Source organism: Pelophylax lessonae (assembly GCF_965119305.1).
Source record: "Pelophylax lessonae genome assembly, chromosome: 1".
Lineage (NCBI taxonomy): Eukaryota > Metazoa > Chordata > Amphibia > Anura > Ranidae > Pelophylax > Pelophylax lessonae.
Genome location: NC_138768.1, coordinates 308932067 through 308946252, shown reverse-complemented (window position 1 = coordinate 308946252; position 14186 = coordinate 308932067). Strand labels below are relative to the sequence as shown.

The window sequence follows — 14186 nt, the reverse complement described above, 5'->3', positions numbered from 1 at the left end:
GGTCTGAATGGCTGTTGTCCCAGAAGGAAGCCTCTTCTAAAGATGATGCACAAGAAAGCCTGCAAACAGTTTTCTGAAGACAAGCAGACTAAGGACATGGATTACTGGAACCATGTCTTGTGGTCTGATGAGACCAAGATAAACTTATTTGGTTCAGATGGTGTCAAGTGTGTGTGGTGGCAACCAGGTGAGGAGTACAAAGACAAGTGTGTCTTGCCTACAGTCAAGCATGGTGATGGAAGTGTCACGGTCTGGTGCTGCATGAGTGCTGCTGGCACTGGGGAGCTACAGTTCAATGAGTGAACCATGAATGCCAACATGTATTGTGACATACTGAAGAAGAGCATGATCCCCTCCCTTCGAAGACTGGGCCACAGGGCAGTATTCCAACATGATTTATAACACATTTCTTCAGTGTTGTCACTTGAAAAGATATAATATATAATATATTTACAAAAATGTGAGGGGGTGTACTCACTTTTGTGAGATAGTGTGTGTGTGTGTGTGTGTGTGTGTGTGTGTGTGTATATATATATATATATATATATATATATATATATATATATATATATATATATAGCTGATAATGTTTGGGGGTTCTGTGTAATTTTCTAGCAAAAAAAATACTGATTTTAACTGAAACAAGTGTCAGAGAAAGGCTTTAGTCTTCAAGGGGTTAAACTGCCTTATCTTAAAATGAAACAAACTCCTTTTTCAGTGCTTTTTAATGCTAAGTTTCTAGCAGGGCACTTGTTACATGTTAAGAGAGTACAGCAGACATTCTATTCAATCTGTTTGTTAATAAAGTGTCACATGGGTCTGTACTAGTGGGGATACATTCATTAAAGTGTATTAAAACCCTAACAATGAGAGTCCATTCACACTGCCGCGACTTGTGAGGCGACTTGTGTGCCCTCAAGTCGCCCCAAGTCGCTTGACCTAAAAGCAATGTTAATCAATGAGTGCCGTCTTAATTGGCACTACTAAAGTCTCTCCGACTTCTGAAAAGGGTCCTGTACTACTTTGAGGCGACTTGTATCCGACTTATCCCATAGACTTCAATGGGAGTAGCCTCCTTATCTTTTTTGAAGCGACTTGTGATCCGACTTTCCATTAAAATGGTCCTGAACCAGAAAAAAAGATAATTTTTCTTAGAATTTTTAGTAGCAAAGGCATAGGGCTCCTCTCCACCTGGGCGTTTTTGTTGCAGGCATTTATCGGGCATTTGTTCAGGCAGGCATGACTTTTTTTGGATTTAGTGTCTGTGGGGTCTAAAAGTGTACCTGTGAAGTTTCAGGTCTGTAGCATGTCCAGAACCCCCCAAAAAATATCATTTTTCTTATAATTATTAATACAGCAGTGTGGCAGCTTCTCTACACCTTGCATTTTTTATTGCTGGCATTTATCGGGCATTTTTTGGGTGTCTCTGAAGGCAGGCATGTCTTTTTTTTTGGATTTAGTGTCTGGGGGGGTCTAAAAATTGTACCTGTGAAGTTTCAGCTCTGTAGCATGTCCAGAACCAGAAAAAAAAGGATAATTTTTCTTATTTTTTGTAGCACAGGCATATGGCTCCGCTCCACCATTAAAAACTGGTCGCCGTTCGGCCGTGTGTATGGCAGCCAGTCTGACAGAAGCCGGCCATTGGGCATGCGTGAAAAAAAAAATGGCTCCTAACTTTTATAGCTGGCTCCCAGATTTCAAGCAAATTTGGCAAGCCCTGTTGTAGATTATGTACGGAAATAAAACATAGAGAATGGATGACATTTTCAGCAGTGTTGCTAATCATATGAATAAATATTAATAAATTGTATTAAAGTGGAACTCGTGAAAAAACTTTTTTGAAAACAGTGAGCAGCCTATTTTTTATGTTACAATATTTTTTTAGTAATTTTGCAGTAAGAGAGAATTATGATTCTATATTTATCAGATGCAAAGAATACAATTTTGACTTACACGTGTATCCTATAGAAACATTATAATGTAATGGAACAATCTTCCTAAAGTTGACTGAATTAATGCCAATGACCTATGCAGTTAAAAATAAGTGAATATGAGTTAGAGGCTGGTAGTTTTGTATCAAAAAGAAAATATTAAAGTGGTTAAGTCAACACAATAAAAACATCCCATCCCCATTCAGATCTCTACTTATATCAGAGTATCTCCTGACACTCGCGTGACTCCTCAGCTCTCTCCTCTACCCAGCTGACCGTTTATAGCGGGCAGGGCCGAGCACTACTGCTGGGGGCACTCAACAGGAGGGAGTGGCCTGAGAAGAGGAGGATCTGGGCTGCCCTGTGCAAAACCACTGCATAGAGGAGGTAAGTATAACCTGTTTGTAAAGTCTTGTGTTTTGTTTAAATAACAATTACTTTAAGTCTACTGGGACTGCTGATGGCATCCCATCTTAGATTGCTGCGACCAGCAGTATTCTCAGGGCTTTTGGATGTCTTGCATAAAATAAGTTAAAGGACACATAATAGGAGATTTTTTTTAAATGAGTGGTCAGGTGACAAGGTCCCTTTCATATAATATCACAATAAAGCATTCGTTGGTGCTTGTTTATAGTGTTGTCATGCAGATGATATAGTTTTTTAACTTTGTATTTTATTTTCCACAAAAATATTTTGTTTTCATGGCAGACCATTATTCTCTTATTTTTTAGGTTTACGATATTTCTTTGCATTGCAGGGTGAAATTAATCAACTTTCTGGTGCCATGCAGGCCTGGCAGAAGTTTAGGATCTTGTGTACAGTACCAACCTGCATACCACATGGGTAATAAGAGTACTGTATCCCCAACCATTAACAATGAAGACCGCAAGCCACACCCAGTTTTGGAAGAACTACAGATGCCGTTCTCTCGTTCTGTGATAGGAAGCTTTTTCCAGGAGCAGCCCAAATTGGGGAACCAGTTCCTGGAGGATGCCCTGCTCCAGAGTTACATGAGGAAACATCTTCCTACACTGGTGGGCAGTAGACCTTTATATGCAAGCAATATATTAGCTGAACAAAGTTTTTTTGTTTTTGTTTTTTTTCAATGGAAAAGGTTTTATTCTGTTAATAAGAACTTTCCAGTGTCTGCTCGCCCTCATGTAGTAACACAAAGGGATCTGATCCACCTGCATTTCACACCCTTGGCTTGGTATTTTAGATTATACCTGCAGGTAAGGTGTTGCATAAACATTGTTCTATCCAAATAGCAGGATTTTAGCTCCTATGCAAATGTTAACCATTGGATGAGGGAACCCTTTTTGTTACTACATGGGATATGTTGTAACAGATGTGTAATGTATATTTTTTGTTTCTCAATCATTTAGGGACACAGGAAGTCTCTTACTTTCAGGTTATACTGCAGCTCACAGAAGGATTGGAAACTGCCAAACAGAAAAAAAAACTGTAGGCCAGCCCAAAAAAGCCCCTCCCACTACCAACATCCCTCTGTTTTTTTTTTTTTAGTAGTGTCCTGGGAAGTTGGAAGTCTTTTATTCAACTTTTCTGATCTACCTACCTAATTAATGCTAGAATATTTTTTTTCTTTAGCCAAGACTCTTCTCCACATCGCTGCTAGAGTTGGTGTCCTTACTGCAGCTATCTGGTGAAGCTGTCCCTAGCCTGGCTGTGGGAGTGCCCCATCCAGATCCCGCTGAACTAGATATTCTGTGGCTAGCCTGGAAGTGACCCGTTGGCACTAGGTTCTGTGTAAGGCACTTTCCTGGCTCCATTCTGGTAACAAGTTAGTCCAGAGCTGTTGCCCAGTCTCTAAAGACTAATTTTGTGAGTAGACCAATGAGCACCTCATGCTACTTATTTTGCTTGGATTGCAGCTTGCCTTTAAAATCCCCCTTCCTGTTACATTCCTACTGTGAAAGGAGTTAACACTGAGCTCTGATGTCATCTGCAGGGCAGAGTGTTGGGTGTGTCAATTTTATGCTCTTTTTCCTGGCACTTAGCATTAAGGAAGCATCTTCCTGCTGCTGCTAACAAATTGCAAAGAGCCACTTGTTACTCCAGTCTTCACTATGCTCTTGCTGCCTGCCTACAGTGACAATGGTCACCTCCAGCCATCTGACTCTCACCTGCTACCAGGTGTTTGGATTTCATGAGTATCTGAGGACTTGCCTCAGAACCTGAGCTTTATGTTGCTTAAAGCTTAACTCCGGACAAATTCCTTTTTTTCCATGCAGTGGCGTTGTGTCCGCACTTCATTTTCATCTAGGGGACAGGAGAGTGGAGATATACTTAATCATCCAATCCTGCCAGCACAAGACCGGTGTGGCACCCCAGCTCTCATGCGATCTTGAATAGTGGACTGTTCCTGATGTCATCACACCCAGAGTAGGCTACATACACCAGGAACAGTCCATCGCTGGAAAAGGAGACAATACATGCAGTTAACCCATGCAGTATGGGCACAGCTCCACTGCATCGGGGGAAGAAAAATTGCCTATAGTTGGGCTTTAACTGCCATGCAGTCGTAACATGTCTTATCCTAGGCATAGAGAGGACAGTCCTGGTGTAACTGGTGACCCTAACTCACTCTGCTAATTTTTCTGGGACTATATATGAAAGTGCCAACATCTACAACCTGGAATCCATGTTATCCTCTGTCCCTAGAGTCTTCTTCATCATCGTAGTCCTCCCTAGCTCCACCAGGTGTTGCAGAGTCCCTTGCCCTGTCAATTGGGGGCCCTACTACAATCGTGCAAACTTTTTTGGCCCAATTCGCCTACCTTCCCGCGGATTATGATTGCAGAGATTATAAGCTTGCTCTCATGCCTTCCTTTGCAGATTCTATAGCTGATCTGCTCATGGCCTTCGCAGCTACTGAGCCATTGGTCCTAGTGACTATATGTTATTTTTAGTCACTCTGTTCTCTGAGATTGTCCTTGTGGAGGTGCAATTTTTCACAATTTTTCTGAAATTAAAATAGATCAGTTCAGCTCTTATTTATGCAGTGTGCACCTCTCTGCAGCAGGAGGATCAGTCTGGTTAGAGTCCCTAAAGCTGCAAGGACCTTTCCACTACACCCAGCATTTGAGGTCTTCCACTGTGAAGATTGGAAACGCCCCAACAAGCCTTTGACTGCCTGCCCTCCAATGCTTACTAGGCTTGTTCCCATTTGTAAAGGATTTTGTCAAACCTTAAAATGGAGACCACTATGATAGTAGGAGACATTCTTGTACTTAAAGTGAAAGTCCAGCCTAATATGTTAAATTCTTCCCTGCAATCAACAATTGTAAGCTGAGTTCAGCCTTATGTGTCTAAATGAAAAATTCCAAGAGCAGTAAGTGGGCGTCGTTACTGAAGGCTAGTGACTTCACTTCCAGGGAGGGACACTGTTCCTGGGTAGCCAGTGGGCATGTACAGGATGGGAGGAGCTGATCATAGGTTCCCGCCCAATGTTCTCTCCTCAGTAAGAATGCATTGAACATCCTAATTTATGAGAAAATTAAGAAAAAATTCACACAAAGGGGAGGTGCACATATACAGTATAGCTGGGCTGGGCTTTGAATGAAGACTCCCATAGGTAAAAGAAGCTGGACACGGGGGGGGGGGGGGGGGGTGTTCCTGTATGATGCGGTTCCCCTGGTGGCCAGGGTCTCAGACGTGGGCATTGTTTTAAGATGCATGGTTTGGTTGAAGAGCTGGTTGAAGAGATTCTAAGAAAGCCTTAGCGTATCTCCCTTTTCTGGGAGACCGGTTCTTTGGCAACTAATTGGGTGAGTTAATCAAGGGCCTTCTTCCTCAATCCTCCAAGGGTAAGACACCCCGTACAAAGCTGAGTTTTTCCTTTTCTGCTCATGAATGTTTTTTCGTACCTCTGGGGCGCAAGAAAAAGGTAAGCCATTCAGACCTTCTGGAGGAGCTAAGAAGCCCTGGGGCAAGCCAAGGCCAGCCAGTCTGGTAAGACAGACAAGTCCTCTTCAGCATAAAGGGGCGCCCTCACCTGTCTCGGGTGGGGGGGACGTTTGTGCTTCTTCAGGAACCCTGGACTTCCTTCAATCAGGACGATTGGGTCTGCGAACTGATTTGTTCCGGGTACAAGATCTAATTCTGGTCCCGTCAGGGGACAGGTTCTTTCACTCGAATCTTCACCTGTCTCCGGAGCGTTTGAAGGATATGCGGGAGGCTGTGCGAGATCTCCTGTCTCAAGGGGTGATTGTGCCGGTTCCGCCGCAGGAATTCTCTCAAGGTTTATATTCAAACCTGTTCACTGTGCCCAGAAAGGAGGGCAAGGTGCATCCTATCCTGGACCTCAAGGCTCTGAACCGCTTTGTGCAGGTGCAGAAGGTTCGAATGGAGTCCATTTGGTCAGTGGTGGCATCTTTGAATCAGGGGGATTTTCTGGCTTCCATCGATCTCAAAGATGCCTATCTCCACGTCCCCATATTCGAGGGACATAAGCGTTTTCTCCGCTTTGTGGGGGCAGAGGAACACTTTCAATTGTGGCGTTACCCTTTGGTCTCGCCTCGGCTCCCAGAGTTTTTACCAAGGTCCTGGCCCCCGTGCTGGCCTTAGTACGTCGGCGAGGTATCTCCATTGTGGGATATCTGGACGATCTCCTGTTGCATGCAGTCTCCCATTCGGATATGCTGGACAACGTTTCTATCACCATTCAGACCCTTCGGTCTGAAGAGAAGAATTCGGGTGGGCGATGAATGTCACCAAATCTGCCCTGACTCCGTACATGCGGGTCACTTATCTGGGGCTGATCCTCGACTCTGCTCTGGCGAGGGTCTTCCTTCCCTTGGACAAGCTTCAGAAGTTGCAAAGGGTGGTCCGGTTGCTGATGGAGGCCGATCAGTCCTCCTTACATGAGGGCCCTGGGTCTGATGGTCTCGACCTTCAAAGCGTTCCCGTTTGCTCAGGCTCATATGAGACAGTTGCAGAAAGAGATTCTGTCAACATGGAACAGAGATCCTCGGTCATTGGACCAGAAGATTCGGTTGAGCCAAATTTACAAAGTCGGCTCTCTCGGTGGCTCCAGTCACCTGTCCTGTGCCAGGGCAAGTCCTTCCTGCCGGTGTTTTGGCTGGTGGTCACCACGGACGCCAGCCTGTTAGGCTGGGGTGGAGTGCTGGGGAGCTCTGTGCCCAGGGGATTTGGGCGACGGAAGAGTCTTCCTTGTTGATCAGTATTCTGGAGCTGAGGGGATTCAAGTCGGTTATGCGGCTCTCCGGTTCGGGTCCAGTCGGACAATGCCACAGGCCTGGCTTACATCAATCGTCAAGGGGGCACCAGGAGTGCCCTGGCGGCCAAAGAGGTGGCCGAGATTCTGGTGTGGGCGGAACACAATGTTCTGGCTCTCTCCGCAGTCCACATTCCGGGTGTGGAGAATTGGCTGGTGGATTACCTGATTTGTCAGGTGTTGGATCAGGGGGAGTGGTCCCAGCATCCGGAGGGACCAACAACAGGAAAAGTTCAGAGTTTTTGGCCAGGTCTCTGGATCCTCTGGCCGATGCCACAGATACTCTGGTGTCTCCTTGGAGTCAGTATCGCCTGATATATGCAAAATGAATTTTGGAATTTGTCTTGTCACCTATTCACATTCATTTGAATGGTCATATGCACCGGTCACGTGGATACATGGACTTTTTATTTCTGATTATATCACGTGTAGATATATTCACTTTGAGGTTCTAGAGCATTATTTTGTTTTTGGAATTTGTCACATATTCACTTTGTACACTTGTTGTCACTGTGTTTTTATACACATTTATAATTTAAACTTGTACATCAGGATAATTTATTGTATTTAGCGCACCAGACGTTCGTCACATTGCCTGATATATGCCTTCCCTCCGCTAGTTCTCCTGCCGAGGTTTCTTCGCAGGGTGGCGATGGAAGGCATTCCAGTCTTTCTGGTGGCACCAGACTGGCCTCGGCAGTCTTGGTACCAAGAGCTGGTAAAAATGGTCATGGATCCTCCATGGCGTCTTCCTCTGTGGGAAGATCTACTATCTCAAGGACCGATCTTCTATCCTGCTTTACGGTCGCTGGCTTTAACGGCTTGGCTGTTGAAAGCAAGATTTTGCGGGATAGAGGTCTCTCTGATTCCGTGATTCCTACCCTTTTGAAGGCCACGAAGTCGACATCTAGGAAGATCTATCATCGTACGTGGAAATCGTACATTTCTTGGTGTGAATCTCTGCAGCTGCAGTATTCTATAGCTAGGGTTTTGGCCTTTTTACAAAAAGGGGTTGAGCAGCGCTTGGCGTTGGGTACTATCAAGGGCCAGGTTTCGGCCTTGGCTATTTACTTCCAACGTCCATTGGCTACTCATAGTTTGATTGGCACCTTCATTCAGGGGGTGTGTCATCTGGCTACTCGGAGGAGATCCCTGTTACCGCCGTGGGCTCTTAATCTGGTTTTGTCTGTCCTTCAAAAGCCTCCTTTTGAGAATATTGGGGAGATTTCTTTGCTCTTTGTCGTAGAAGGTTGCCTTCCTAATGGCTATCATTTCTGCTCGCAGAGTCTCTGAGTTGGCGGCGCTGTCCTGTCGTTCGTCTTATTTGATGGTCCACAGGGATAAAGTGGTCCTCCCGACCTAGTCCGTCTTTTCTCCCTAAGGTGGTGTCGGATTTTCATCTTAATGAGGACATTGTGTTGCCTTCCTTATATCCTAAGCCTAAACATCCCAAGGAGATTTCCTTCAGGAAGTCGGACTCTCTATTTTTCCTTCTGGACGGTCCTCGCAAAGCAGTGTTTCTCAACTCCGGTCCTCTGGGCACACGAACAGGCCAGATTTTAAGTATTGCCTTGGGGAGATGAAGACTAGAATACTGCAAACAGAGCAGCAAATGATATCACCTGTGATGTATTTCAGTATTCTTGCAAACCTGTCTTTTACTGTGCCCTGAGGACCAGAGTTGAGAAACACTGTTGCAAAGGGTTGGCTGCGTTCCCTTGCGATCATTTCGAGATGGATCAGGCAGACGTTTGTTCAGGCTTATTCTGTTAAGGGTCAGGTTCCTCCTTTCCCTGTGAAGGCGCATTCTACTAGAGCGCTAAGTGCCTCTTGGGCTTTACACAATCAGGCCTCTGTTGTACAAGTTTGTAAGGCAGCGACTTGGTCGTCTGTGCACACCTTTACAAAATTTTACAAGGTTGATTTGTTGGCATCTTCGAAAGCCTCTTTTGGCCACAAGGTTTTGCAGGCTGCTGTTTCATAAGAGAATGTTTTTTTGTTATTCTCTTAGTGGTCTTTTACCTGGGTGAGCTCCTGTTGTTTGGTTGAGCTCTATGTTGCCTGGTTGGCTAGGTTTAGCCTCCTTGGAGTTTACTGTCTGGTTGCGTTTTTTCCATTCCTCATGCCTATATTGCTATGGGACGTCCCAAATGGCTGTCAATGGCTGATAGAGAAAATAAGATTTTTGTAAGATCTTACCATAACATTTTTTTCTCTGATGTCCATCGACAGACGCAGCACCCGCCCCTTTGGGGTTGGTTCTTTTGTCTTCACTTCTTTAAAACTAAACTGATGTGCTGGGCTGTGGCAGTGGAGGTTGTGCCTGGAGGGACAGCCCCTAGGGTGTGTACATTCAAATTTTCCTGCCTAGATTACTCCTGATGGGAGGAGCATAACCCACTCAGCTCATGGAGATGAAGCTGCATGTGTCGATGAACTGAACATCAGAGAAAAAGATTTTACAGTAAGATCTTACAAAAATCTTTTTTTAATTTTTTTTGTGTTCTTGTTAATGGCAGCGATGAGCAATATTTTTTTTTTTTTTTTTTAGCGGGATTGCGGCAGAGAGATCGGACCCCTAACTGACCTTTTTGACACTTTTTTTGTTGGAGACCAGTGACATTAATACAGTAATCAGTGCTTCATAATATGCACTGTTACTGTATAAATGACACTGGCAGGGAAGGGGTTAACACTGGGGGTGATCAAAGGGGTTAATGTATGCCTAAAGTGCTTACTGACTGTGGGGGGAGGGCTCTGTGACAGGCACAGAGAGATCGGGGTTTCAGCTTAGCTGAAACTCCTGATCGCTCTCTGCCTGTGTGACAGAAGTCTCGCCTGCTTTGTTTACATAAGCAGGCGGGTCTTCTGTCAGTTTCTCTGATGATCGCGGGAGGTTGGTGTTTAGGCACAGCGGGAGCGCAGCTTCAGAGGCGCACATGCGCCGCCAAAACCGCGTGCACGAGATCATGTAGTTCTATGTGATTTTGCGCTGCCGCAGTGTATCTGCGCTGGGTGGTCAGCAAGTGGTTAAGGACCTCACTGATGAGTGGTTGTAAACCCTCTTTTGAAAGTTTCTTTGACAAACTGTGGCTACATAGTCAAGGGTCCATAAAAGATATTTCTTAGTAGTGACCGTGAATGGTTCACTGACAGAGTGGGTGGATCAAAGAGCTGGAATTTTTCATTGTAGCTGTGATGGCCTGCTGGAAGTATCTCTTGTTTCTCTCTATCTCTTTAGCTGCATGGTTTCATAGTTATGTTGAGAAAAAAAAAAGACAAATCTATCTAATTTCACCAAAAGAAAAAATAAATAAATAGAAAATCTCCACATACAAAACCCTGTACCCACAGTTGATCTAGAAAAAGGCAAAATACCCTATAACGCATTATCCAATTCTTTCCAGTGGGGGGAAAAAAGCCATCCTGATTCCCCAAATGCAGTTGGTTATTAAAAAGAAACAAACAAAGGGCACACCGGCCTTGTGCATTATCCTTAAAACAGTTTAACGTATAAAAGGGGGTACTCACAAACGTGTTTGGTATAGGCATATTATAAAAGGACTATGAAGTCTACAGTATCCCAACAGGATGAATAAAAACATCCATAGGTAGGCTGACTTGTTTCGAGGTCCTGGCTCAGGCTCTGAGGAAGAGGCAGGACCTCAAAACGCATCAGCCACCTCATTAGTGCAGCCTATCCATGCCCATTAGTGCTGCCTCATCAGCGCACATCAGTGGAGAAGAAAAATTACAACTAATAAAAGGTTTTTTTTTTTTTTTTTCTTCAAAATTTTCAGGTTTATTTTTTTCTCTTTTTTTTTTTTTTTTTTGCTAAATAAAAACTCAGCGGTGATTAATTACTACAAAAAGAAAGCTCTATTTGTGTGAAAAAAAAATGATAAAAATTTTGTTTGGGTACAGTGTTGCATGACTCTGCAATTGTCATTGCTTAGGAAGGGGGTGGTAGTGCCCAGTGGGAAGTGGTTAAGGGGTTAACACAAGCTTGTGGCTGCTGATGAACTTGGTGTTGATTTTAGAGTCGGTGATGGGCTTTTCAGGCAACTCTATATCTGCCTAACCCTTTTACAGGGCTATGAAACCGTGTCCCTTAGTGATAGTATTAACGTAAAAAAAAAAAAAATCAATTGTAATAAAAAATGGGGGGGGGGGGGGGGGAGCTCCTCTGTCACCCCTGTATACCCAATGCAAACACTCAACACCGGGCACACGTGTATGTAAACATAAATTGCCCCATATATCTGAAGTATTACTGTGAACATCATAATAACAATAATTCTTAGGCCAGTATTAATGGGTTAACTGTAAACAAATAAGAATTTTCCATATTGTTTTAATAATCCATTGCTCTTCCTAAAAAAAAAATAAATAAATAAATAAATACTTTAATCCCTCTTTTGTTAAAAACAATTCTCTAGGGAGGATTGGGAAAACTCATTAGACACACTTCTAAGTTATTCCAACCCAGGTAAAAAAGCAGGCTCAAGCTTATATGATTTTTTTCTGACAACAACTGGACTCAAAAGATGGACTAGGACTTTCCCCCAACTTCAAGTGGATACTGTCTTAAAATTATTATGATTCTGGGGAACAGTCAAAGCCACAATGTATGGTGAAATGGTACATATATACTGTATATCCCCACATTGATCTTATCTCATGGTCCTAAACTCTTCCTATTGCTGGACACTTACACGCAGACTTGTTTCATGCATTATGAACATGCCCCAAAATTAATCGATTTTGGATTGCAATAGTACGCTATGCTACCACACACCTTGTATTATTTGCCCTTAAAAGAGAAGTTCACTTTTAGTAACCTGTTACATTTTACACCTTTTATTTGAGGTGTAACATGTTACTAATGCAGCAGCCTCACACCCCCGCGATCCCCCACTGTGACAGTGGGCCAAAGATATCTTCCCTTTCTGCAGATAGGTTGGGATAGAGTTTGGCCCTCAGCACTATCAGGTTTAGATCCTTTTTATATCGGTTAAGAATGTTAAAGGAGTTGTAAAGTCAGGAAAGTTTTTTTTTTTTTTCTATGCATGAAGATAAAAAGCCGCCTGTGTGTAGCAGCATCCCCAGCACCCCCTAATATTTACCTGTGCCCCCTCTGTCCAACGATGTCCACGAGTTACTAAGGCCTTCCTGGGACTCTCCCTCCTGATTGGCTGCGATATAGCCACGGCGCTATTGGCTCCCACGGCTGTCAAAGTCAGTGAGCCATTCGAGAGAGAGGGAGGGGCCAATCGAGAGAGAATAGACACGCAGAGCTGCAGTTTGACTTGGGTGCCCCCATAGCATGGTGCTTATTGTGGGGGCACTAAATAGGAGGGAGGGGCCAGGAGCAGAAACGAGGAACCCGAGAAGAGGAGGACCTGGGCTGCTCTTTGCAAGGCAAACTGCACAGAGAAGAATAATATGTTTGTTATTTTTAAAAAAAACAAAAAACTAGACTTTACAATCGCTTTAACCTGTAGCCCTTACACAAGTCCTTGTGTAGAGAGTTCAAATGTGCCTTGCCCTGTTTATCCTTTGACACTGTGGGACCAAACTTATATGAACTGCTGTTTGAGCTCCTTGGCTGAATTATTTTTGTAGCTCAATCTTAACCACTTAAGCCCCGGAGGATTTGGCTGCTAAAAGACCAGGGGGTATTTTGCGATTCGGCACTGCGTGACTTTAACGGACAATTGCGCGGTCGTGCGACGATGTACCTAAACAAATTTGACGTCCTTTTTTTCCCACAAACAGAGCTTTCTTTTGGTGGTATTTGATCACCTGTGCGATTTTTTTGATCACGCGCTATAAACAAAAAAAGAGCGACAATTTTGCAAAAATAACTATTTTTCATATTTTTTTTATATGAAATTCCCCCCCAAAACAAAAGTAAAAATACATTTTTTTTAACATTTTCGGCCAATTTGTTTTATGCTACATATGTTTGGTAAAAAAAATCGCAAAAAGCGTATTTTGATTTGGTTTGCGCAAAAGTTATTGTGTTTACTAACAAAGGGAAAGATTTTTGTCATTTTTGTTGTTTTTTTGTTTTTTTTTACGCGTAATGGCGGCGATCTGCGTGTTTTTTTTTTTGCGGTACTGCGACATTGGGGCGGACAGATCGGACCCTTGACTGACATTTTTGACACTTTTGGGGTTACCAGTGACATTTCTACAGTAATCAGTGCTATATATATGCACTGTTACTGTAAAAATACACTGGCAGTGAAGGGGTTAACTTTATTTGAGAGGGAGGGGCTGTGTGTGTCCCTAGGGGCGTGTTTCTAACTGTGATTAGCTGTGGCTTGAGGTGTAGGGACACTGATCAACGGTCCTACATAGTAGAACCGTATGATCAGGGTTTCTACACAGGGAGAACTGACAGGCAGCTTGTTTACACAAGCTGCCTGCCTTTCTCCCTCTCCCCCGCCGATTCCCGAGTGACCAGCGGACATCGGGTCCGCTGGTCACACGTGCGGGGGGGTCCATGTCCATGCGGGAGCGCGCCGCCGGCGGCGCGCGCTCGCTCCCGAGAGCCTCACAGGCTAGTGACGTTAATTAACGTCACTTTGCCTGTGAGGGGCTGACTGCCGCAGTAAATCTACTGACGGCAGTTGGCAAGTGGTTAAGGGGCTATTTGATTGTTGTCATTGCCTCTGCAAGGAGAATCTTTGACCTGATAGCTTTTCCATATACGGAACAAAATTTTTTATTTGGGGCGGTTTGTAGTGCGATCAGGTAAGGCCTAGGACACCGCCTACCTTCCAATTGATTTTGTTTTTTATCCAGGCCAAGCTGTAGTGCATCAGGCCATCCTAATGCATAGTAATTTTGATAGGAATTGTAGTATTTTTTGAATACTAGTTCTTAATCCGTGTACATATGAAGAACAGGTATTAATATTTCCACCTATTGTAACTTTCATGATAGGAAGTTTAACAGCACATGTGACAAATTGTAGCATCAAGGGGCAG

The 14186-nt window shown here is 43.9% G+C and overlaps 1 protein-coding gene across 1 annotated transcript in view; it reads left to right on the top strand.

Annotated features, from left to right (window-relative positions):
• LOC309555041 (acyl-CoA dehydrogenase family member 11-like) overlaps nt 1–14186 on the top strand; it is a 180624-nt gene that overhangs the window by 42032 nt on the left and 124406 nt on the right. The window contains exon 2 of the mRNA XM_082256857.1: nt 2689–2965. Coding sequence (XP_082112983.1) covers nt 2689–2965 — 277 coding nt within the window. The remainder of the gene's footprint in view (nt 1–2688; nt 2966–14186) is intronic.